This window comes from Megascapheus bottae, chromosome X, assembly GCF_031878675.1.
Source record: "Megascapheus bottae isolate mThoBot1 chromosome X, mThoBot2.hap1, whole genome shotgun sequence".
In the NCBI taxonomy this organism is placed as follows: Eukaryota; Metazoa; Chordata; class Mammalia; order Rodentia; family Geomyidae; genus Megascapheus; species Megascapheus bottae.
In genome coordinates this window covers 80,066,157-80,092,099 of record NC_143547.1, presented here as the reverse complement: position 1 = coordinate 80,092,099, position 25,943 = coordinate 80,066,157, and the positions used below count along the sequence as shown (strand labels likewise).

The following is a 25,943-nucleotide window of genomic DNA, read 5'->3' as shown; positions in this document are numbered from 1 at the left end:
AGTTCCGGTTTTCTGATGGTTAATTGGAGATGAGAGGCTCACGATTTTTACTGCCTGGGGTGGCTTTGAACCGAGATCCTTCGATCTCAGTCTCCTGAGTAGCTAGGATTCTAGGCGTGAGCCACAGTGCCGGCTCTAAAGAATTCTTTGGAAATTACAGGAACCAGAGCTTCTTCATTTTTTACTTGGATTTATTGAAAACAGCTAAAAGTACCACACAGAAAACAGTCCTGTCACAAGTAGTTATTTCAGTTACTTCTAGAAAAATATACAGATCTGGGTCATGGAGAATTGTGATCAAAGCTACCCTGCACCAAAACTTTCAAAAGACTCCATCTCCCAAATAACCAGCAAATAGCCATTCTGGAGGCATGGTTCAAGTTGTAGAGTACCAGCTAAGCAAGCAAGGCCAGGTGAGACAGTGAGATTCTGAACTCGAATCCAGGTACCAGAAAAGAAAAGTAGATAGAAGATGCACGATGAGGTATATAAACTGAGGTTGGAATGTTAGCATTTATAAGAGCTATTTTTGCTACTTTAAAAAATTCATGAAAAGTTTGCTTTAAGGGGAATGAAGAGGACAAAAGTATGAACTATTCATTCTGTGTAAATTCTGAATTCTACCACAGAGTTTTAAATGAGGCTTGCATGAGAGTATCGACAGCTTTTTCCTGTAAAGTTCAATCTGTCCCAGAGATTGTAGAGCGGAGTTATTTTGGCATATTTAAAGGACAAGCTTCTAAGAAGTTTGACCATTTAGGTATTTAGTCATAATTTTATCCCTCTCATTATTAAGACATGATCATTTTTTAAAAAATTCTGGAGCAAAATTTAATAGAAAAATACTTTCAACACACCGAAAACCGGATACACAAAAACAGAATGGTTTATGAATAACAACTTGATTTAAAAGGTAGTTATATAAATTTTACATAGAATCTCTAAGGTAGAACAATCTCCCCTGCCCCTACTGGGGACTGAACTCGGGGCCTGGTGGTTGTTAGGTATATACTCTACCATTTGAGCCACCTTTACCCCTTATGGTGGAACCATTTTGAAATTCATTAAAAAAATTCCAGTACAGATAATGTGTCTAAAGTGTTTTAATTGTACTACATTTAGTTGGATATGTGTGTCAAATGTTCCATTTGATCCTTTCTAGGCAAGTGGGACATTTGTGAGAATAATGCAAGATAACTAAATAATTCATTTTTAGCGCAGGCTTGCCAAGCAAGTTGAAACGGCAGAGATACAGGCTGTCTGAACTGTACCTGACTTCAGCCAGAAGGTATGTGTGTAGGAGGCATAATTAAAGAGTCATGGTTAAAAAGTGCCTTCTGAAACAAAAGCTTCCAAGCCCAGGGTGCTTGCATTTCATTAAAGGAGGATAGTCTTAACCTGATCGCAGTCACTTTTGTGTGTGTGTGTGTGTGTGTGTGTGTGTGTGTGTGTGTGTGTGTGTGTGTGTGTGCTGGTTTTAGGATTTGGATTCAGGGCTTGCATGCTGTCCCTTAGCTGATTTTTTCTCAAGGCTGGTACTCTACCACCTCACCTCACATTTCAGCCACAGCTCTACTTCTGGCTTTTTGCTAGCTAATTAGAGGTAAGAGTTTTATAGACTTCCTGACTAGGTTGGCTTTGAATATTATTGATCTTCAGATCTTGACCTCTGCAGTAGCTAGGCTTAAAGATATGAGCCACCAGAGCCTGGCTTTAGCACTGTCAGCTCCAAGTGGTAACAGCAGAAATCCCAGCACTGGTTGGGGGCAGAAGGATGGTCAGTAAAGGTCAGTGTGGGATCCACAGGGAAACAGTCTCAGAGAAACAGAACCAAAAGTATGATTATTTTTTTTTCCCATCTGGTTCAAGATAAAGCCTAAGGTATACACTGTAGTGGGTTATTCTCACAAGTTAAATCTAGGATAACTGGAATGGGAGAAGGGGAGGCCACAAGTCCATGTGAGAATTCTATCATCTGAGAGTCACCTTGGGGCTGAACTCAGGACTGCACTTTTCCATGCATGCTGCCTGGAAATATCACACCATGTTCTTTTTTTTAAATTTTGCTGTCCTATTTCTCTTTAAAGGCTGTTGGATGTACATTTACAACCACTGGACTTTGCTTATAAAATCTGGTGACATGCCATTGTGACGCAGTAGTGTTGGGAAAAATGCTATGTATGGTACAGGTGTTCTCACGGTAGGTGACATTTGTCTGTGATTGCACATTGCCTTCAGCTGCTGCACTGGTAGTGTCGTTTTCATTTGGACTTCACAACGTTGGTTTTCTAGACTTTAGATTTCCATTTTTGAAGAACTTCTTTATTTCCCGTAATTCTTGGGGCTTCAAGCTTTGGTCCACTCCTGGGGTCAATTTATAGCTCAGAGGAGACACGATATAACCATTTTGGTAAAGAAAGACTCTCTTGCAGAACTCAAAGGTGCTAAACATGACTGCAAAATAGGGAACTACCTGTTAGAACAGAAAATGAAAATTGTATTAAACTCATAGAAATGATTAGTGTTCCTAATAGTAAGTTAGATGAGGGTAAAATGACATAAGAGCTGTGGAATTCTTCTGGAAATCAAACAAAATGATAGAATGAATCCAAGTTCCAGTGGTTCACATTTATAGTTCTAGCTACTCAGGAGGCTGAAATTGGAGGCTTGTAGTTCAAAGTCAGCCCTGGCAGGAAAGTTGCTGAGACTCTTTTATCTCCAGTGAATCACCACAAAGTCAGAAGTGGAGCTGTGATTGAAGTGGCAGAATGCTAGGCTTGAGTGAAAAGGTTCAGAGACAGCATTCCAAACCTGAGTTCAAGTCCCAGGGCTGGCACAAAAAATGGTAACAATGAAGGCTGGCATATTTATGGAGAGAGAGGGTTGACAGAGCCATTGGAGAACAAGCTGTGGGCCTAGAAGAATGCACTCAGGGACTATCTGACACTTCCTGTCATTATCTGTTGGCCCTGTTTGGAATTCTTGCCCTGCAGCTAATATGAGGGTGGTAGCTTAAGAGTTCTTACCTTAAGCCTCTGCTCATGGAAGATTTTGGGAATAGGATGCATGCATTGCATACATGCATACACATTTTTTTGGTCAGTGGTGGGACTTGAACTCTGTGCCTGATGCATACACATTTTTGCAGACAATTTTAGGCTTGGTGTTAGGTTCTCCTTAGGGTTCTCCTTAGAGTTCCTAAGTCCCATGTTAGGGGCTTCTAGAGTAAATGTTCAGCTCCTTTAAGATAGGCTCCTGAGTAACTAGGACTGTAGGTATGTGCCCTAAGATCTGAGGACTACGGTTTGAAGCCAGCCCAGGCAGAAAAGTCCAAGAGATTCTATTCTCTAATAAACTATTTAGGAAAAAAAAACCAGAAGTAGAGCTGTGGTTCAGTGCTTAGCCTTGAGCAAAAGATCAAGGACAGAACCCAGGCCCTGAGTTCAAGCCCTATAACCGACAAAAAAAAAAGATATGAGATGCCTACCCCTGAATATGTCTTCAGGGTCAGTAGTCAGCTTGTATCCCTAGCTTTGTGCTACCGGAAGTGCTAGATGGGGCATTTCCACGACAACTCATCACTGAGGTGGCTGCCAAAGGAGTGGGTACAAGCGGAAGAGGCAAGGAAACAGTAGAACGGTCGCCTCTCACCTTCAGTAAGTTGGCTGTCAGTCCATTCCAGAGCCCCCAAACCCCTTGGGCCTTCACAATCTGCCGGAAGCAATCCACTGCTCCTGAGAAATGCACATCGACTCCTCCATAGTGGGGGAGGTAGGAACTCTGAGCCTGGTAGGAAATAGAACGATGGAGAAGGTGATTTCCACACCAGGAAAGAAATGTGTTAATGAGAGAAGCCAGGGTGTCTGGCCTACACAATAGCAAGGAATGATTGCTCTGGGCTTCAACTTCTGTGGGCTTAGAATGAATATTAACTTGTGATCAAACCATGCCATCCTGTTCTCATATTCGTGGCCTATATTTCCTTAGAAGAAAGCAGGCTTAGGGACACAAATTCCATTTTGTTCTGACCGTCTCTCCCCGACTGGGTCCTGTGGAATGGGTGTTTGGGTGTCTTGAATCTGCCCTTCTGTCTCCTAGTCTTCATCACCCCCCTCTCTCCTGGGAAGTTACCTGAGGGCTGGGACAGATGTTATCTGAGTAACTTATCTTTTTTTATTTTTTTGCTATGCCTGAGGTTTGAACTCTGGGCTCGAGCTCCTCAGCTCTAGCACTCTACCATGTGGAGCCACAGCACCACTTCTGGTTTTCTGGTGGTTAATTGGAGATAAGAATCTCATGGACTTTCATGCCCGGCCTGGCTTTGAACCATGATCCTCAGATCTCAGCCTCCTAAGTAGCTAGGATTACAGGTGTGAGCCACCGGCACCCAGCTAACAACTCAGTTTTTGATTATTTCCATTTCCTCAGTTGCCCAGGTTAGAGATTTTTGTCCTCATTCGGACTCTTCCTAGGCCCAGAGTATGGGCCATTATGTCAATTTGTCGTCTTGGATTTGGGCCATTTTAGAATGAAGTCTCAGAGTCCAAGACATTTTCAGTTCTGCTACCTCTCTGCGATGATGACAACTCTTTATTGGAAACACCTATTACTCTGTCTTTTTTTTTTTTTTGCCAATCCTGGAACTTGAACTCAGGGTTTGAGCACTGTCCTTGCGTTTTTCTCAAGGCTGGCACTCTACCACTTTGAGGCACAGCACCACTCACTGTTTTTTTTTTTTCTGTGTATGTGATAGTGAAGAATCGAACTCAGGGCTTCTTGCATGCTAGGCAAGCAGTCTACCACTAGACCACACTCCTGGCCTATTACTCTCTTTAAAAAAAAAACTACTATCTTTAGGTGGTTATATAAAGGGGTACAATACATCTCTCTCTCCCTCCCTCCCTCTCTCTCTCTCTCTCTCTTTCTCTCTCCTCTCTCTCTCTCTGTCTCTCATCCTGTGACTTGAACTCAGATCCCTGAGTTTTTTTCTTAAGCCTAGTGCTCTGCCACTTGAGCCACAGCTCCACTTCCTGTCTCAACTTCCTGAAGAGCTAGGATTACAGGCATGAGTCACAGACACCTGGCCTACAGCTCCAATTCTGGCTTCTTGTGGCTAATTACAGAGAGAGATGACTCTAGCTCAGTGGTAGAGGGGATGCTTGGCGTGTATGAGGTCCTGGGTTTGATCCCTGGCATGTCTACTTTTTTATTCTCAACTACCTGCCGATGTCTACATTTCAAGATTGAATCTTCAGAAATATAAACTTTCATTTTATGAGAGCATTGATATTTCCACGGTATTTAACCTTTAAATATTTTAAGCACATCTTATTTTCCTTTTCCTATATTGAGAAATAAATGTCGGGGTTAAATTCTTTTTTAAAGTTTTAAAAAAGCCTTGTGCTTGTGGGTCATGCCTGTAATCCTAGCTCCTCAGTAGGCTGAGTTCTGAGGATCATGGTTTGAAGCCAGCCTGTGCAAGAAAGTCCATGAGCCTTTTTTTCTCCAATTAATCCCAGAAGAAGCAGTAGTGGAACTGTGGCTCAAACTATTAAGAGTTAGTTAGGCTTGAGCAAAAGGCGTTCTGGGACAGTTAGCAGTTAATTGTCAGTTCGAGCCACAGGACTGGCAAAAAAAGTTTCACTGACACCAGTTTGCTTTTCTTTTTTCTTTTTCTTTTTTTTTTGCCAGTCCTGGGCTTGAACTCAGGGCCTGGTCACTGTTCCTGAGCTTCTCTGTGCTCAAGGATGGCACTCTACCACATGAATCACAGCACCATTTCCAGCTTTTTCTGTCTTATATGGTACCGAGGAATCAAACCCAGGGCTTTGTGGATGCTAGGCAACCACTCGACCACTAGACCATGCACCCTACCGGCCCCAGACACCGTTAAGTGAACATAAGACTCTCTTGGGCTTTCCTTCCTAGGCTGATAACTGTCCCTGAGCACTTTTTGCTCAAGCCTAGCACTTCACCATTTGAGCCCCAGTGCCACTACTGCTTCTTCTGGATTAATTGGAGGAAAAAGGCTCATGGACTTTCCTGTGCAGGCTGGCTTCAAACCATGATCCTGGAATCTAAGCCTTCTGAGGAGCCTGGGTTACAAGTAAAAGCCACGCGCATGCGCTATAGTCTCCACTTCCGGCTTTATATGGTTAATTAGATGTAAAGATAAACCAACTGCTGTGCTGGGGATGTAGCTCAGTGGTAGAGCGCGTGCTTTGCATGTATGAGGTCTCGGGTTCGATTCCCGGCATCTCCACTCTTTTCTTGTTTTCAACCACATGCCTATGTCTACATTGATATTTCTAACCCATTTAAACTTTAAATATCTAAATCACATCTTATGTTCTTCTTATATTGAGAAATAAATGTCAGTGTTAGAAAAAAAAAAAGCTGTTTGCTGTGGCTCATGCCTTGTAATCCTAGTTCCTCGATTGTGGTTCAAAGCCAGCTTGGGCGAGAAAGACTCTGAGACTTGAGACTTATCTCCATTTAAGTACCGCAAAACCCAGAAGTGGAGCTTTGGTTCAAATGGTGGAGCGCTAGGATTGATCAAAAGGAGCTCAGGGACAGCGCTCAAGTCCAGACTTCAAGCTTATAGACCATCAATAAAACAAGAAAAAAAAAAGTCCCACAGGTACCGATTTTCTCTTGGATAGCTGGAGATAAGAGTCACATGGGCTTTCCTACTGGGGCTGATTTCGAACCTCGATTCCTTAAGTCTCTTGAGGAACTAGGATTACTAACTCCCGGCAGCCTGCCTACAGCTCCACTTCCAGCTTTATATGGTTAATTAGACCTAGAGAGGCACATGCTGTTGTGTTGGGGATGTAGCTCAGTGGTAGAGCGCGTGCTTTGCATGTATGAGGTCCTGGGTTCGATTCCCGGCATCTCCACTCTTTTTTTTCTTATTCTCAACTACAGCCTATATTTACATTTCAAGATTAAATCTTCAGAAACAAATATTGAATTTTATAAGACTATTGATATTTCTAAGCCATATAATCTTTAAATATCTAAATCCCATCTTATCTTTGTTTTCCTATATTGAGAAATAAAGGTCGGGGGTTATAAAGGGGCCGGGAGTTTGAACTCGTGGTAGAGTGCTCCCCTAGCATGCACAAAGACACGGGTTCAATTACTTAGTACCACATATAAAGAAAAAGCCAGAAGTGGTACTGTGGATCACATGGTAGAGCGCTACCCTTGAGAAAGCCCAAAGTTAGTGCTCAGGCCCAGGACTGGCAAAAAATAAATAAATAAATAAATAAATAACAAAAAAAAGAAAAGAAAAAAATTAAAAAGTGAAAAAAAGTCCTTGTTGGGCTGTGAGTGTAGTAGCTCTGGGTTCAAGTCCCCGGTACCATATTCACAGAAAAAGCCGGAAGTGGCACTGTGGCTCAAGTGGTAGAGCACTAGCCTTCAGAAAAACCCAAGGACACTGCCTAGGCCCTGAGTTCAAGCCCAGGACTGGCAAAAAGAAAGAAAGAAAGAAAAAAGCCTTGTGCTGGTGCCTCATGCCTTATAATCCTACCTTCTCAGGAGGCTGAGATCTGAGGATGGTGCTTCAAAGCCACTCCGAGCAGGAAAAAAAAACAACATATGCCCAATTAATCACAGGAAAAGCAGAAGTGGCACTGTGGTTCAAGTGGCAGAGCACTAGCTCAGGGACAGTTCTCACACCCAGAGTTTAAGCCCCAGAACTGGAGTGGGACAAAGTCTCACAGACCCTGGTTTTCTAGTGCTTAATTAGAGATAAGAGTCTTATGGGCTTTCCTGCCCTGGCTGCCTTTGAACCTTGATCCTCAGATCTTAGCCTACTTAGTTACTGTCATGAGCCACTAGTATCCATACTTTGCTCCCTTGCCCCCTCTTTTCCCTTCTCCCTCCCTCACTTCCTTTCTCTCCTTTTTCTCTCTCCCTCTCTGAGTGCGAGGGATAGAATCCAGAGCTCCAGGATGCTTGGCTAGTGTTCTATCCCTGCGCTCCAACCCAAGACCCATAACCTGCTCTTCCTTGCTCTCCTACATCCTACTCTTAAGCCCCTGACAATCCAGAATCCCTCAAGTACAGACTCCAACTTGTTAGAAATCCCAAGATCCTCTAGTCCAATTACTTTATTTAATAGGGGAAAACCCAACACTAAGAGAAGCGGGATGCCATTAAAACCTTTAGTGAGTGTGTGGTAGAGGCGGAACTAGTAGTCACGACTTCTGCCTCTTGTTCTACTGCAATCTGTACTCTAAGATCCTGCCCTCTATGGCTTCCGACTCGCCCAAGACATCCTGCCACACTATCAGCTGCTACACATCCCTGCTCATCTTGCTCATTGGACTTCAGTCTCTCCATGACTTCCTCACTATAAGGACAGCCAATAAACCATATCAGAAGATTCCATGAATTCCAATAGGGTGGCAGCCTCGCTCTCACCTTTGCATCTTTGAGTTACTCTTTTTTTTCTTTTTGTGCCAGGCCTGGAGCTTGAACTCAGGGCCTGTACACGGTCCCTGAAGTTCTTTTATTTATTTATTTACTTACTTATTTGTGGGTCATGGGACCTGGGCATTATCCCTGAGGTCTTCAGCTCAAAACACTATCGCCTTACCCTTGAGCCAAGCCCCACTTCTCGTTTTCTAGAGGTTAACTGGAGATAAGAGTCTCAGGTCCTGTTGTGCCCAGGGTGGCTTTCAAACTTGATCCTCAGATCTCAGCCTCTTGAGTAGCTAGGATTACAGGCTTGAGCCACCTCCCCTGGCTCCATCCTGTAGATTTCTAATATGCATTCTTCATAACCAGGTGGGCCAGTTCCTTAAAATCTGTCTGTTTCTCCATACATCCGTGCATGTGAGTACATACCCATACCCCAAGGGAAGTCTGTTTCTGGAGAATCTAATGCCCTCTCCCACCCCAGGGAAACCCCCTACCATATATCCTCTCACACTTCTCATCCCCTTCTCCAAGTACCATGCTACATTTTATTCTACTCACTCACATCTGGACCTGGTGCCACTTCATTTTTGAAGTTTTTCTTGTACTGGAAAAGTTTGTTCCTTCCCTCTGTCTCCCCTTCCTTTCTCTCTCCCTCTCCCTCTCCCTCTCCCTCTCCCTCTCCCTCTCCCCCTCCCTCCCTCCCTCCCTCCCTCCCTCCCTCCCTCTCTCCCTCTCTCCCTCCCTCCCTCCCTCTCTCCCTCCCTCCCTCTCTCTCTCTCTCTCTCTCTCTCTCTCTCTCTCTCTCTCTCTCTCTCTCTCTCTCTCTTCTCCCCTCTCATTGGAGATAAGAGTCTCACGGTCTTAATTGCCTGGGCTGGCTTTGAACCTCGGTCCTCAGATCTCAAAGTATCTAGGATTACAGGCGTGAACCATCTGTGCCTGGCCCTTTCTTTTCTTTAACTACTACTATTATCATTCGGGTTTTTTTCCCCTTCTTCCTTCCCTTTTTTTTTTTTTGGTCAGTCATGGGGTTTGAACTAGGGCCTGGGCGCTGTCCCTGAGCTCTTCAGCTCAAGGCAACCACCCTACCCCTTGAGCCACAGCCCCACTTCTAGTTTTCTAGTGGTTGATTGAAGATAAGAGTCTCAGGGCCTTTCATACCCAGGCTGGCTTTGAACTGAACTGTGATCCTCATATCTCAGGCTCCAGAGTAGCAAGGATTACAGGTCTGAGCCCCCTGTGCCTACCCCTTTCTTTTTTTTAACCACAACTATTATTTTTTATTGTAAAGGTGATATACAGAGGGGTTACTACTGTTATCATTATTATGATTATCTAATCTTGGAGAAGAGACAAGTATGCTGAAGACCCAACCAACCTGCTAGACTGGAATTATCTTCCTGGCCAAATGAGCTGACTCCAATAAAGAAATGGAACACAGCAGGCTGCTAGTTCCAAGCACCTGAACTCAAATCTTCCTTCCACACAAAGCCAGGCAATGATCCAGGCTAATAAAACCCAGCTGTCGACTTCAGAGCCCCAGCTCTCAGGAGTGCCACACTGGATTCCACAGCGTGACATCATCTGAAAAACTCAAAGGAGCCAGGTCAACCCCAGACATTATCTGTGTAACTTTGGCTAAGTCGTTTACCTTTGAACTTGACTTTCTTCACATGTGGCATAAGGAGATTGAAATGAAATGACCTTGAAGGCCCTTTCCACTTTACATAATTGTTGCTGCTTGGCCTGATTCCATGCTTCTGTAGGTCCTCAAACCTTACATTTCCTCTGTTTCACTTAAATTTCTCTCTCTATTTCTCTCCTTTTTGCCTGTCATGGGGCTTGAACTCTGGGCCTGGGCGCTGTCCCTGAGCTCTTCAGCTCAAGGCTAGCACTCTAAGATTTGAGCTACAGCGGGTCACTTCCAGTTTTCTGGTGGTTAATTGGAGATAAGAATCTCATGGACGGGGCCGGAAGTTTGGCCTAGTGGTAGAGTGCTTGCCTAGCATGCACAAAGACCCGGGTTTGATTCCTTGGTACCACATACTTAGAAAAAGCCAGAAGTGGTGCTGAGGCTCAAGTGGTAGAGCTCTAGCCTTGAGAAAAATCCAAGGACAGTGCTCAGGCCCTGAGCTTAAGCCCAGGACTGGCAAAAAAAAATCTCATGGACTTCAGAGGCCCAGGCTGGCTTTCAACCGTGATCCTCTGATCTCAGCCTCCTGAGTAGCTAGGATTACAGGCATGAGCCACTGGTGCCTGGCTTAAGTCTTTGTCTTATAGATCAGATCAACAGCAGTTCCTCAGAGACAGTCTTCTCAGATCCCCAAAGTAAGTAGACTCTAGTTTTCCTTCATAATACTTAACCGTTTGTACTGATCTGTTGTATAGTTCTTTCTTAAGCTCCTTCTAAAGGGCAGTGACCAGACCTGTCTCTCCCATGGTTCTAGCCCCAAAGCCTACGTTCATGGTGACATACAGTAGATGTCTAATACGTAGTGAAGAAAGAAACAGAGTTATAGAAGATGGAAAGGCAGACTCAATGCTTCAAAGCTAAGCACTTGAGTGTTTCTGTGATGGTCTTCAGAGACCTTCCAAGAGAGCATTTAGGTCTCATATTTTTTTCACACGAGTTACTGAAATCTTTGAACGGTATTTATAAAGCTGTAAACATGTGTATCTTTGGATCAAAGCAATCCTACTTCAAGGAATTTGTTCAACAGATGCAACTACATTTGTGAAATTAGCTATGTTACAAGGAGGCTTCTTACCACATGGTCAGAAACAGTAAAAGGTAGGCAATAATGAGAATGTCTATCAACTGGGTGCTAGTTAGAGAAATACGATGTGGGATTTCACAACTTAAAAACATGTGACAACTCCATGTCGATGGTTATGCTGTCATCCTTATGACATCTCTTTAGGGCACAGAACAGGGTTGGTAGTATGTTACTGATGATGTAAAACAAAAAGAATACACATGAGGCCTGGAGCTTGGCCTAGTGGTAGAGTGCTTGCCTAGCAGGCACAAAGCCCTTGGTTCAATTCCTTGGTACTATATACACAGAAAAGGCTGGAAGTGGTGCTATGGCTCAAGTGGCAGAGTGCTAGACTTAAGAAAGCTCAAGGACAGTGCCTAGGCCTTGAGTTCAAGCCCCAGGACTGCACCCCCCCCCAAAAAAAAAGCACAGGCCTGACACTGGTGGCTCACGCCTGTAATCCTAGCTACTTAGGAGGCTCAGATGTGAGGATAACAGTTTAAAGCCAGCCTAGGCAGGAAAAGTCTTTGAGACTGTTTATATCTAATCAGCTACTCGGAAAAGGCTGGAAGAGGAAGTGTGGCTCAAGTGGTAAAGCACTAGCACTGAGAAAAAGAATCTCAGGGACACACACACACACACACACACACACACACACACACACACAGAACAAGAACAAAAACCCCAAACAACAAGAATAAAACCAGGGCCTTGTACCTGTTCACAAGTGCTCTACCACTGAGTTACCTCCCTAACCCCACGCAACTGCTTTTATTCATTTTACTAAGAGAGCTAGCTGGTTTAGGAGCAGGAGAAGCCAACATTGATCAAAGTAAAGCCATAATCGCGGCTGCAAACTCAGTCGCATCTTTACTGAAGTTGGACTGGACAGGAGAACTGCAGAGGTCAAGATAGCCATGGGAACCCAAGCAAGGACTGCTGACTGGAATATAAAACAATACTTTGCCTTCAGGGCCTGGGGGAGGTAGGATGGAGCAAGATCACTTTGTTGGAATTGGGAGTTTGGATGGAACAGAGGTCCTAAAGAAAGCCTGTTTTGTTTTGTCCAGTCTATATGTTTTATTTGCTCCTCTGGAGCCTCTGTTGTGCTACTGGTAGTGCAATGCTAGGTGCATTTTGTGAATATAGTGAAGGTGAGTTTCCCAGAATGCCTTCCAAAACTACTAGGGCAGCCTGTGCAGTGGAAACGGGAAGTGGGGCTTGGCTCAAGGGTAGGGTGGTAGCTTTGAGCTGAAGAGCTCAAGGACAGCGCCCAGGCTGAGTTGAAGCCCCATGACTCCCCAACCCCCACACAAAAAGCCACTAGAGCTCAGAATGCATTTTTTTTGCCAGTCCTGGTGCTTGAACTCAGGGCCTGAGCACGGTCCTTGGGCAGCTTTCTCAAGGGTAGAGCTCTACCACTTGAGCCACAGCACCACTCTGGCTTTCTTCAGTGTATGTGATACCGATGAATCAAACCCATGCTAGGCAAGCACTCTACCACTAGGCCATGGTCCCAGTCCCTCAGAATGCATTTTAGAAGGTTTCTTGTTCAGGGGCAGAGCGTGTGTTCTAGGGGTTCCCTCATGCTTCTGATCCTTACAGGATTTTGAATTCACTTTGAACCACAGTGCCACTCCCCGTTTTCTGGTAGTTAATTGGAGGTAAGAATCTCAAGCATTTTTCTGCCCAGGTTAACTTCAAACCATGTTCCTCAGATCTCAGCCTCCTGAGTTGCTAGGATTACAGGTGTGAGCCACCATTGTTGGCGCCAGGCAGATGGGGAATCTTTTGAGCAGCTTAAGGTTTCTGTTTGGTCATTGACAAGGTGAGTTCTGCTCAGTCAGCTGAGGTACTGGGAGAGTACCTTTGCCCTTCAGCTTTTGTGCTTTCAGTTCAAATGCTGACCGGCTCCAATCTTGCTTACCTTGTAAGCAGTAAAGGAGTCAAAGTCCATGTGGGTGTAAAGCAACTGGCTGACTCTTGGGTTTATAGTTGAAAGGAAGATACCCAATATGGGTCTCAGGGGAGGGTGTTGGTCGAGAGAGGAGGGGGCTTGTACTTGAGCCTGGTACCTCCTTCTTCTTTCTGAAGGCCTAGCAGACATGTCCTTTACCCCCACTCTCAGCAGATCCCTGGATCTCCAGGGCAGTGATCTCTAGCCTGTCTCCCTGTCTCCTTCCTTCACACCTGTCCACTGACCCTAGTCTTTCTTAGGGGCCCACAGATTAATCTTATCTATTAAACATTGTCAATATTTTCCCATCCACAGTGTATTGTCTTAATACACTAAGGGCAGCCTGTCTCATTTGGCCCAGGATCTAGGCCAAGTAACTGGCCTAGATATACCTGGAATTGCTTGGACAAAAATGCCCAGAAGGACATTTTGAGCAGCATAGTGTTGGGATCTCTGACAACACATCCTTCTACCTTGTACACAGGACTCACCAGCCCCCTGCCCACCAGAAACATTGTCTAAACATGCACGCGCATAATTTATTGAAACTCTCTGTTCTCTAACATGCCAGTCCCAGAGCCAAGGCAAGAACAAGAAAAAACAAAAGGAATAAAATGACTGTAAGCCCGGTGAAGGAAGGGCTCAGGTGGTTAAACAAGACTATTGAGAGCAAGTGGCCCATACAGAGGCCAATCAGTGTAGGGGGTTGAAAAGAATTCCCTATCCAATGCTTCTCATTGGGCAATACAGGGGGAAAGCTGTTGCAATGCAAATGCTTCCATTAACCGTGCTCGGGTCTCAGCACTTTGTGACAGATTGGGTTGTCAAACCTTGCCTTCTCCAGCGGGGGTACACACTTCTTAAAGCTCTCCTCGCTAGGTGTCTTTGGCTTGTGTGCTTTGCAGGAGAAAGAACGGAGTTAAAGTTTTCCTATTGCTTCTAAGTCTTCTATCTTTCAAGCTGACTTCGAGCTGAGATAATGAGATAGCATGGAGATCACGGTGCTGCTGGTTCCCATATTTTCACAAGGTCCTCAGATACTCGCCATTTACTATAGCTACATCTAATGGCCAGAGAAGGCATTGCAATGCAATCCACTGTTCTGTTATGGGGGGGTTACTGTATATATATATATATATATACAGTATGGGGCCAGGAGCGTAGCCTAGTGGTAGAATGCTCACCTAGCATGCATGAAGCCCTGGGTTCAGTTCCTTGGTACCATATGCACAGAAAAAGCCAGAAGTGGTGCTGTGGCTCAAGTGGTAGAGCCCAGGCTCTGACTTTAAGCCCCAGGACTGGCAAAAAAAAAATCTATCTATCTATCTATCTATCTATCTATCTATCTATCTATCTATCTATCTATCCATCTATCATCTATTGTATGGACAACATATACTTATAAACCCATAAAATAGCAGTTTAACTGAAAAACCTAAGAGTTTACTTCCTCTGTCTTTGGATAATGTTTATAATTCAGTGCTGACCCCAGTCTGTGAACACACTATAATTACTTCTGTGGATTTTTTTTTGTCCATCGTGGAACTTGAACTCCGGATTTGGGCATTATCCCTGAGCTCTTCAGCTCAAGGCTACCGCCTAGCCCTTGAGCCACAGCGCCACTTACACTTTTCTAGTGGTTAAGTGGAGATAAGAGTCTCATGGACTTAAGTGCCTGGCTTTTTAATATGTATGTGGTACTGAGAAACCAAATCAGCGTCTTCGTGCATGCTAGGCAAGCACTCTACCACTAGGCCAAACTCCTGGCCCCGCAAGAGACTTAAAGCTAGGATTTATTTTTAATCCAATAGAACTAGGATTTAAACTATTATATTTTATTTTAGTGGTACTGGAGTTTGGAGTCAGGGCCTTGGGCTTGCTAGGTAGGTGCTCTTCCACGGAGCCATACCCCCAGCCCACAATTTCCTTTAAAGATGAGCTCATGGTTTTATTATTCTGTTATCCTTTTTATTGTACTTCTTTTCAGCTGTATGTTGTAATTCAGAAGAGGGTTACTTTAGGGGCTTGGGATAAAGCTCAGTGTAGGTTAATTGCTTAGCCACTATTTTTTTTTTTAATTTAAGGGTCGAAGCATAGGAAATTACCATTGATATGTGAGAAGGTTGGGTATTGGCAATTTCCTGTGGTCTAACCTAAAGAAAGAAGATTGAAATTAAAGGAAAGATATATTACAGTCCTGAAGAAAATGGGAATATTTTCCATAAATGAGTCCAAATATATAGCTTAACCTAAACTGTAATCTCAAATACAAGATGATTCTAAAGTTCATTAGAAAGAACAAATGAGCAAGAAGAGTGCTGGGAAGGTGTCTTAGTGGTAGAGTGCTTGCCTAGCATGCATAAAGCTCTGGGTTCGATTCCTCAGTACCACATAAACAGAAAAAGCTAGAAATGGCACTGTGGCTCAAGTGGTAAAGTGCTAGCCTTGAGCAAAAGAAACTCAAGTACAGTTCTCAGGCCCTGAGTTCAAGCCTGAGGATGGGCAAAAAAAAAAGAAAAGAAAAGAAGAAATGACTGAGAAAATTGAAGGCAATGTTGCAAAGAAGAGCAACGATGATAACGATGAGTGTTACAAGGTATACTAAATCGAATGATGTGGTACTGGCATAAGAATAGTCCCCTGTGGAGGGGAAGTTGGAGAGTGAAGAGAGGCATTGAAGAGGCCCACGGACAAGTCAACATCAAGTGGGGAACCGAACAATAGGAATGCATTTAAAATGGCATGCAACTGACCTGGAACTAATCACCACCCAGCTCTTCAGAAATACACAGATTGTCTGCGTGAGAGTTAGCTTAGAGGAGGCAAGGGAGGCAGATAATCCATGGAGGTGGAATTTTGCAGGAGCAGCAGGGTAGGGGAACATGCAAAGCTTCCATCTTCTTTGAACTCTGAGTCTCCCTGCTATACAGAATTAGAGGAGCCTCCCGGTGTTATCGGATTTATCTTTTATGCAAATTAGCTCATTCTAGTTTAAGCCAATTCTTCCCTTTGAAGCCTCTGCTTCTAGGCCTGTGTCTTAATGACGTGGCTGTTGTGATGATGTGTGGCTGATCCGACAAGGACCCGCCCATTTGAAAAGCATTACTTCTGTAGCGACAATGGAGTTAAAGGGCCACAGAAGCCTTGGAAGTGACAGCTCTTGGCTTCTGTTAGGTGTAGCCAGACGGGGTGGCAAAGGGAAGGACAGTGACATGCAGGAATGTGTGTCCTTGCTTTAGAGGTAGAAAGGAGCATGAGCTAGTGGGTTGCATTCTACATTCGCACCTTTGCTGGTGTTAGAGGAAGTAATGCATGGATGCAGGATGTCCACAGGGAAAAGGAAGCCTCACCTGCAAGCTTCATAAAAGAACAGAGGAGGGGAATAACAGAGGAGGAAGATGTGGGGCTGAGGATCCAGCCAGAAGCCCTGAGGTTGGCATAATACTGGTAGGAGCAGGTCTAAGCTCCTTGGGACCTGGCATCCATGAGAGTAGGTTGCCATTCTTTGCTGTTAGCCATCCACAAACATTTCAAGCAAGGCCTCCTCTTACCCCATCCACCACCACTACACCTCACCTGCATTTTTCTCTTCACAGTGTCAAAGGGAAAGGAGAGGGTCTGGCTCACTGCAGCAGCCAGACAGATATTGGTAAAGTTCTGCAGGACTGAGAACTGGTCTCGGGGTCCATTCCAGATTTTCTCCAGGTTCATGTAAACTAGCAGGGAGCCAGTGGAGAATGGCAGAGCACCTGCAAAGAAAAAGGGCAGAAAGAGGCTTCTGTCTGGAGGAAGCACTGGGCTTGAGCTCACAAAGGACCTGGAGGATTGGGCAAAGGAAACAGAAGTGGCTCTGTGCTACAACCATTGTAGCTAAGCAGAGTGGCTCGAGCCTGTGATCCTAGCCATTTGGGAAGCAGAGATGGGGGATAGAGACTAGACCCCTCATAAAAGTATACCAGACTCCATCTCAATTAATGTTTGGGTACAGTAGTACATGCACAGTCCAGTGTGACTGACCCCAACTGACCAGCCCAACTATAAAGTGTGACTCCCAGCCAACAGGGGCTGGGAGTTTGGCCTAGTGGTAGAGTGCTTGCCTAGCATGCAGGGAGACCCAGGTTCAATTCCTCAATACCACATACATAGGAAAAAAAAAGCTGGAAGTGGGGCTGTGGCTTTAGTGATAGAGCCTAGAGAAAGCCAAAGGACAGTGTTGAAGCTCCAGGACTGGCCAAAAAAACCCCAATAAAAACAAAAACCAGCCAATAGGGCCGGGAGTTTGGCCTAGTGCTTGCCTGGCATACATGAAGATCAAAGACCAGGGTTCGATTCCTCAGTACAACATATTTAGAAAAAGCTGGAAGTGGTGCTGTGGCTCAAATAGTAGAGCTCTAGCCTCGAGAAAGCCCAAGGACAGTGCTCAGGACCTGAGTTCAAGCCCCAGGACTGTCTAAAAAATCGCAGCCAACACAAAAATGGGGCTGGAGGCATGGTTCAAGTGGTAGAGTGCCTGCTTAGTAAGTGTGAGGCTACATATTCAAACCTCAGTACTACTAGAAGAGAAAATCAGCATATATAAATATGAACGTGATGCTGATGAAACACATTTGAAAGGTTCAGGGGTGAAGTGCACAGACTGCAACTTTTACAACTTACACTGAAATCAACATTGAAAACATTTGGTGAGAGCAGGGCATGGTGGCTCATGTCTGTATTTCTAGCTACTAAGGAGACTGATACCTGAGGATCGTGGTTCAAAGCCAGCCTGGGCACTAAAGAAAAGAGACATTTATCTCCAATTAATCACTAGAAAATGGGAAGTGGGGCTGAAGAGCTTAGGGACAACCCCTAGGCCCACAGTCCAAGCCCCATGAAAACAAATAAACATGCGGTGAGGAATGACAGTTAAGTCATCTAGACAGTGAGTGTGTGGTTGTTTGTGATTGTTTTCATGTTTGTGTGTTTATAATTAGTGGTGGAGTGCTTGCCTAGCATGCATGAAGCCCTGGGTTCAATTCCTTGGTACCACATGTACAGAAAAAGCTGGAAGTGGTGCTGTGGCTCAAGTGGTAGAGGACTAGCATTGAGAAAGCTCAAGGATACTTCCTAAGCCCCGAGTTGAAGACCCAGAACTGCCAAAAAAAAGGCAGGTGGGGATACACAATGGAATTTTACTCATTCAGAGAAAGAATGACACCATATGAGTTGTAAAGAAATAGCTGGCGCGGTGGCTCACGCCTGTAATCCTAGCTACTCAGGAGGCTGAGAGCTGAGGATCAAGGTTCAAAGCCAGCCAGTGCATGCTAGGCAAGTACTCTACCACTAGACCAAACTCCCGGCCCCACTTCCAGTTTTTGAGTGGTTCATTGGAGATTGAGAGTTTCATAAGGACTTTTCCGCTTGGGCTGGCTTTGAACTGTGATCCTTAGATCTCAGCCTCCCGAGTAGCTAGGATTACAGGTGTGAGCCACCAGCACCTGGCTAATGAATAACTTTTTGGTGTGGGGGGGATATTTTTGGGTTTGAACTCAGGGCCTCTGCACTGTCCTTGGGCTTTCTCAAGGCTAGTGGTCTACCATCTGAGTCACAGAACCACTTCTGGCTTTTTTTTTCTATGTATATGGTACCGAGGAATTGAACCCAGGTCTTCAGTGCATGCTAGGCAAACACTCTACCACTAGGCCAAACTCCTCACCCCAGTGAAGAATTTTTGAGCTGGGTCTTGAGGGATGAGTTGACGTTCATCAGACATGGAGACAGTGGAAAGGCAGTCCAGACAGAGGGACTGGCATGTATAAGAAACAAGTATTTCTGCATGTCTGGACTAGAAATGCAGGTGGTAACATGGTAGAGGATGGGATGAAGCAGGACAGGTTGTCAGGGACTGAGTCTGAAAGATCTGGAATGCTATGGGGAATGTGGGCCCATTCCCTTAGCTCAAGAGGAAGCCCTAAGATGCCGAAGGTGGGGAACCTGGCAATGCACGGGGCACACTGGGGTAGGAGAGACTCAAGACTGGTAGAAACTGAAGCCTCAGTCTGCAGGAGTATCTGATTCTGTAAGAGTGGGTTGGGAAGAAGCAGAGAGAAGAGATGGCCATGAAGGGCCAGGCTTGAGCATGAAAAGAGGTCAAAGGGGGCCAGGAGTTTGGCCTAGTGGTAGAGTGCTTGCCTAGCATGTATGAAGACCTGGGTTCGATTCCTCAGTCCCACATATACATAGAAAAAGCCGGAAGTGGTGCTGTGTCTCAAGTGGTAGAGCTCTAGCCTCGAGAAAGTCCAAGGACAGTGCTCAGGCCCTGAGCTCAAGCCCAGGACTGGCAAAAAAATAGAAAAGAGGTCAAAGGGACAAGGACCTGGTAACTGAAATGGGATATAAAAGAAGGAACCAAGGTGACATGAAGTTTTCTTCTGACTGGGCCTCCTGGGTGAAAGGAAGTGGCCTCATTCATTATGGGTCACAGGACAAAGAACAGGTTTACGATTAATAAGGATATCAGCTAGATAGATTTGTTGTGGATTTTTTTTTGAGTCTTGAACTTAGGGCCTGGGCACTGTCCTTGAGCCTCTCTGTGCTCAAGGCTAGCACTCTACCACTTGAGCTACAGTGCCACTTCTGGCTTTTTCTGTGTATGTGGCACTGAGGAATCCAACCCAGGGCTTCATGTATGTTAGGCAAGCACTCCACCATTAAGCTACATTCCCAGCCCTAGGGTTATGTTTGTGTCTACAGATTGTGAAGGTAAGGGAAGCAGTAGAAGGGGTAGCGCTATTAGTTGCTGGTGTAGTTCAGTAGCCTATTACCTGTGTTTGGCACCTGGCACAGGTTCTTTTTTATTTTTTCTTTTGTCAGTCCTGGGGCTTGAACTCAAGGCCTGAGCATTGTCTTTGGGCTTTCTCAAGCTACAGCTCTACCACTTGAGCCTCAGTATCACTTCTGGCTTTTTCTATGTATATGGAATCGAAGCCAACTCAACAAACAAGATGGGTATGGTGGCCTATGACTGTAATCCCAGTTGTATGACAGGTATAGATAGACAGATCCCAGTTCAAGGTCAGCCTGAGTAAAAAGCTCAAGACAGTATCTGAAAAATGAAGCAAAATGGACTGGGGATGTGGCTCAAGTAGTAAAACTCTTGTCTGGCTGCAAGGATATGAGTTCAATTCCCAGTACTGAAAATAAAACAAAACATTAAAGATTGCTAGGTGTGATTATACACCCCTGTAATCCCAGGCTGAGGCATAGGATCTAGGGTTCAAGGTCAGCCTGGGCTACATTGTAAGACTCTGTCTCAAAACAAGTGATAAACAGCTGGGTACAGTGGCTTACGCCTGTAATCAGGAGGTTGAGATCTGAGGATCAAGGTTCAAAGCCAGCCCAAGCACTACAAAGCCCTGAGAAATGGGAAGTGGACTCAAGGGTAGGGCAGTAGCCTTGAGCTGAAAGGCTCAGTGACAGCACCCAGGCCCAGAGTTCAAGCCCCATGACCCCCACAAAAAAGTAAAAAACAAAACCCCAAATAAAAACAAAACTATATGGTAAAAGAAAGAGGAAGCTTGAATGGGAAATCACATGCAAAGCATCTGGTGAAATATCTACTACACAATAAGCAGCTCCCCCACCCTGCCTCAGTGTTAATCACCGTACCTAAAACAGCCAGGGAAACGCCTCGATAAAGGGCTAAGAACCCTTCCTGTCGATAAATAGTAGCAAAAGCATGGACAAGCCCCCTGTAAGAAGGTTCCAGCATGTTCTGCACAATCAAGCGGGTTTTGATGAGGTCTGTAGGGTACATCACAATTGTCGACACTATGCCTGCCAGACTTCCGGCCACAATGGCGCTCCACTGAGAAATGTGGCCCAGGTCATCTGTGAACAGTACAACACACCTGGGGAAACAGAGGAAAGCCCAAAGTTATCAGCTGGGGATTGTGCAAGTGTTCTAGTGGACAAATTCTTTCCAGTGTGTGGATGGGCTCTACAAAAGGAAATTATATTATTATATTAGAATGAATGCATAGTCAATTTAGCTACTCCTATATTGGTAGACTTGTTAGCTATCAAAGCCTCTGTGAGACTCTTATCTCCAAATAACCACTGAAAAGCTGGAAGTGGAGCTGTGGCTCAAGTGGTAGAGTGCTAGCCTTGAGCAAAAAAAGTGAAAGGACAGTATCCAGATCCTGAATCAGGTCCCAGGACTAACACACACACACACACACACACACACACACACACACACAGATTAACACTTGCAAAACATCTCGCTTTCAAGCTGTAACAGTCTTGACTTCATTTTGTCAATCTGCCTTCATGTTCAAATGAAATAGTCAGAGGTAAGTTGCTACTTTTAAAGATACAGGTAAAAGGTTAGGGGTGTGGTTCAGAAGGGCGCTGGTTTTGATTCCTAGCACCCATCTTCCCAACAATAAAAAAGAAAGATAAAGATACAGGCAATGAAAGCTGGCATTCAGGACTGGGAACAGAAAGCTTGCCTAGCAAGCAGGAAGCTCTGAGTTCAAATCCCAGGCTCTGGCCCTAAAACTGGCATTTACTAATGCATCGTTTGGCTTAGTGTTACTGCCCAAATATCTCTTCCTCTTTCCTCTCCTCTAGCCAGTGAAGTGGGAGGTGCAAAGGAGACAGGAAATGGAAGGTGCAGGGGAGATAGGAAGTGAATATACTGGATTAGTCATTGGCTCTTGAAATACCAGGAACTCCAGCTTTCCTTTTCCCACTCTTATTCCCCACCCACAGGCTATTTCAAGGACACTGGTTAGTTCTTTACCTATTTATTTATTGAACACCTACGATGTGCCAGATACTGCTAGCTGTCCATATAGATCATAGAAAGGGCTCCAATAGTTCTGATGAGCAGATGACTAATAGAGACAACTATGGGGAATAAGTCCCTGATGTTCTGAATGATTTGAACTATGGAGAGAAACTCGTGTCTTTTATCAGTCTGACTTATGAAGCATTATTACTATCAAATACTCAAAATTAAAAATAACCCGTCTCTTCTCAGACTCCTATTCTGGCATATAGGCATCAGACCACTGATCTTCCCTGAGAATTACAAAGTTAGCTTAGGCAACGCTGATTGGCCACCAGTGATGTCATTCAGGTCTCTACTCCTGAAACTCTTGTCTTGATTGGCTAGAGCAGCTGTGGCCTTATTTCTGCCTTTCCTTCCACCCCCTCACATACGTACAGGCACTGAAGATTTTTCTGTCAACACTGGATGAGCTGGTGAACTGCAGTAACCCTTTCCTTTCATCCAGCACAAATTCTCCACACCCTAGATGCATGTAATTAGAATGGCTAAGACAGCAGCAGCCAATGCAGCCAAACAAGCTCCCCCAGTGATTATGCAATGAGGAAATGCTGTTACTTCTCAATGCAGAGCCTCAATGACTAAAACCGTGGAAGATAGACAAAAAACCATGGAAGGAAGTTGGGGGAAAGGGCTGGTGCTTTTGAATGCCATGTATGTGGCAGATACGATTTGTTTCTGACAAGTGCCCGGAGTGGTTGGTTTCTATCATGAACCCATGTCAGCAGACAAATTAGCTGCACACGGGTTGACAGAGCCCTAGACCTGGTTTCCAGTTCTAGCTATGTTATTATGTTTTGTGGACAAGTGCTTTAGCTTCTCCAATCCAGGTGAACCTGCTGTTTGGTTACACTTTTTCCAACCCATGACAGAAAGTCTCCTTATGCCCAACCACCTGTTTTGACCATATTTATGGTCAGAAAGAGTAGAAATGAATCAGTCTAAAGATGGATCAACAGTTTCATCTTTAAGTAGGAAGGGTCGCCTCATAATTACCCACAATGCCTTTCTAACCCACCATTCTTCACCATTCACCAAAACACTTTCAGTTTTCAGGAAGAAAATCATCATGTCAAAATATATGGTCAGGCACTGGTGGCTCACACCTGTAATCATAGCTACTCAGGGAGTTGAGAGCTAAAGATCATGGTTCAAAGACAGCCCAGGCAGTAAAGTCCATAAGACTCTTATCTCCAATTAGCCACCAGAAAACTGGAAGTGGAGCTGTAGTTGAAGTTGTAGCATGCTCAGACCCTGAAGTTCAAGCCTCATGACACAAAAAAAGGAAACATACTAAACTATGCTTGGAAAAGATTTTCATATAACTGTTTTAGAACTAGAATATAAAGTATTTTCTTTCAAAAAGTCCAAGTAGGAGCCTCTTTTCCCACTGGTACCAGCTTATTTCAGGTGGTATGGCTGTCAGGTACACTAATGCTACAGGTTCCTAAGTGGTCCTGCCACCAGCAATCTTTCTCCTCTCTGCCATCATATGACAATCCTTCCCTCTGAAACAAAAGTCTCTCACAGCTACCTTTGAACACCAAGCCAGGACTAAAACCTTAATCTAATCCTCTAAGATCTCAAGGGGCCCTGCTTTTTTGGCTTGTTTTTCCAGTCTTGCTGCATGCCTTTCCTTCTCCATCTTTGCTGACATTCTTTGAACTACCTCCCCATTTTTGCCCAGCAGACTCCTGCTCTTCCCCTCCCCCCAAGGCCAACTCAGATGTTTGTTTCTCTTCTGTGAATCTTTACACATTCTTGTCCCCTCTCACACCTGAGGTACATTGTTTTTTTTTTTTTTGCCAGTCCTGGGCTTGAGCTCAGGGCCTGAGCACTGTCCTTGGACTTTTTCAAGGCTAGAGCTCTACCACTTGAGCCTCAGCACCACTTCCGGCTTTTTTCTATGTATGTGGTTCTGAGGAATTGAACCCGGGTCTCCATGCATGCTAGGCAAGCACTTTAACCACTAGGCCAAACTCCCGGCCCCCTGAGGTACATTGTTTTTATTGCTTATTTTTTTTTAATTTTTGCCAGTCTTGGGGCTTGAACTCTGGGCCTATGCCATTTCACACAAGTAGAATTGGCATCAGTCCAATCCACCACTGACCTACATAGCTCAGTGCCACCACATGGTCTTCTGACTACAGATCTTATGCTGATTATGTTATCTCAGGCCACCCTTTGTTCTCTCTTGCATTCATTTGTCATTAATTTAGTCCATGAAGTACCTACTATGTACATGATGCTGAAGACAGCACAAAGATGAACCTGTCACAGTCCCTTTGCCCCAGGAACTTACAAAGTAATAGAAGAATAAGAATAGTATAGTCATTCCAGAACCAAAGCATACACAACGGCATGTGATTGCCATGGATAGCGTCGTCGAAATGTGTACTTAAAAAACTGAGTACTGATGGCTCATGCCTCTAATTCTAGCTACACCAGAGGCTCACGCCTATAATCCTAGCTGCTTTGATGATCACAGTTCGAAGCTAGTCCAGATAGGAAAGTCTGTGAATCTGTTAGCTCCAATTAACCACCAGAAAACCAGAAGTGGCACTGTGGCTCAAAGTGGTAATGTACTAACCTTGAGTGAAAATATTCAGGGATCGGGGCCTCTTGGACTTTTGTGCCCAGGCTGGTTTCAAGAGTAGCTAGTATTACAGGCATGAGTCACAGGCATCTAGCTAAATAATCCTTTCTTTCCTCAGTAGTAGTGGGGTTTGAACTCCAGTCTTGTCTCTTTGCTGGACAGGCACTCTAACCTCTGAGCTTCGTGTCAAGCTCAAGGTCAGTGTTTAGGGTTGGCCTGTTTTTTTGTTTGTTTGTTTTCTTGGTTAATTGGAGATAAGAGTGTTTTGTCTGCCTGGACTGACCTTGAACTGTGATTCTCAGACCTCAGCCTCTTCAGTAGCTAGGATTACAGGTATGAGCCAGAGGCATCCAGCTACTTTTTTTGGTTGTTTTGTTTTTGGCTTTCTTTTGCAGCTGCAATGCAAATGTTTTTGGGCCCTAGAAAGCTTTCATTCTCATCAGATATTTGCCATCTTTAGACATTTTCTTAAGAAGCAGCTGTTGATGTGGGAGAGAGTGGGGGGAAAAGGCAGAGAATAAAATAAAGTCAGTGGGCAGCTAAGGATCATAGGAAACATTAGGCTCAGGAAATAGTTCCCTGCGCAGCCTCTGTTGGACCATACAGCTGCAGCTGGGTTTGAGCATATATTGCTCGAGGTAGTGTAACAGGTCCTTCTCTCTCCACTGATGACTTTGTTTTTGAGCCACTGATCAGAGAGACACAGCAGGAGGCTCTCCCCTAAGCTAGCCTAAGCAAAAATCGCTACTTTTTGGATGGTGCAAATAAAAAGGTCAGTAGTCAACTCTCTGGAGACTTCTTCCTTCCTGTCTCCAATATCTGCCTTTTGCATTTCAACTTGTCCCCAGGGGTCCAATCTCCAGAGCCTCAAGATGCCACCCAATCGGAGGGCAGAAATTCCATGGGTATATGTGTGTGTGTGTGTGTGTGTGTGTGTGTGTGTGTGTGTGTGTGTGTGTGTGTGTGTGTGTGTGTGTGTGTGTGTAATCTCCTGTGTGGCTCTGACAGCTCTCCCGCCCCCCCACACCACGAAATAAGGGGTGCTGTGGCACGACAAAGCCCCTCCAGGCCCCTCCCACCGACCCTTACTTGCGGTAGGCGGCCAGTTGCACGCTGCTGCAGGGGACCAGGCGTAGGCAGGCCACTGCATTCCCCTTCCACAGGGCCCGGAGCCCCTCAGCCTGCCACACGAGACGCGCGGTAGCCCACGGGGCGTGGGCGTGGCCTCGCTCTATGCTGACCTGTGCCAGCACAGTGGCCAGCTCCAGGGGCGCGGTGAGGGTGAGACTCAGCGCTCCGGCCAGCCCGGCGCACAGCAGACGCTGGCTGCCAGTCAGCCGGCCGTCCCGCCTCCACGTAGCCATCTCC

General features: G+C 45.1%; 1 protein-coding gene and 2 non-coding genes across 3 annotated transcripts; 2 read left to right on the top strand and 1 right to left on the bottom strand.

The window, feature by feature from the left end:
• Nucleotides 1-822: 822 nt before the first annotated feature.
• Nucleotides 823-25,939, bottom strand: Slc25a43 (solute carrier family 25 member 43). The gene is made up of 5 exons (XM_090325607.1): nt 25,665-25,939; nt 20,794-21,035; nt 16,723-16,895; nt 3,652-3,786; nt 823-2,473 (listed from the first exon to the last, which is right to left on the bottom strand). Exons 1-5 carry the CDS (start codon nt 25,937-25,939, stop codon nt 2,273-2,275), a joined length of 1,026 nt encoding a protein of 341 aa, XP_090181733.1. The 3' UTR covers nt 823-2,272.
• Nucleotides 6,191-6,262, top strand: Trnaa-ugc (transfer RNA alanine (anticodon UGC)). Its single transcript has one exon. It is a non-coding gene; the product is annotated as a tRNA-Ala (tRNA).
• Trnaa-ugc (transfer RNA alanine (anticodon UGC)) lies at nt 6,828-6,899 on the top strand. The gene has a single exon. It is a non-coding gene; the product is annotated as a tRNA-Ala (tRNA).
• Nucleotides 25,940-25,943: the final 4 nt, after the last annotated feature.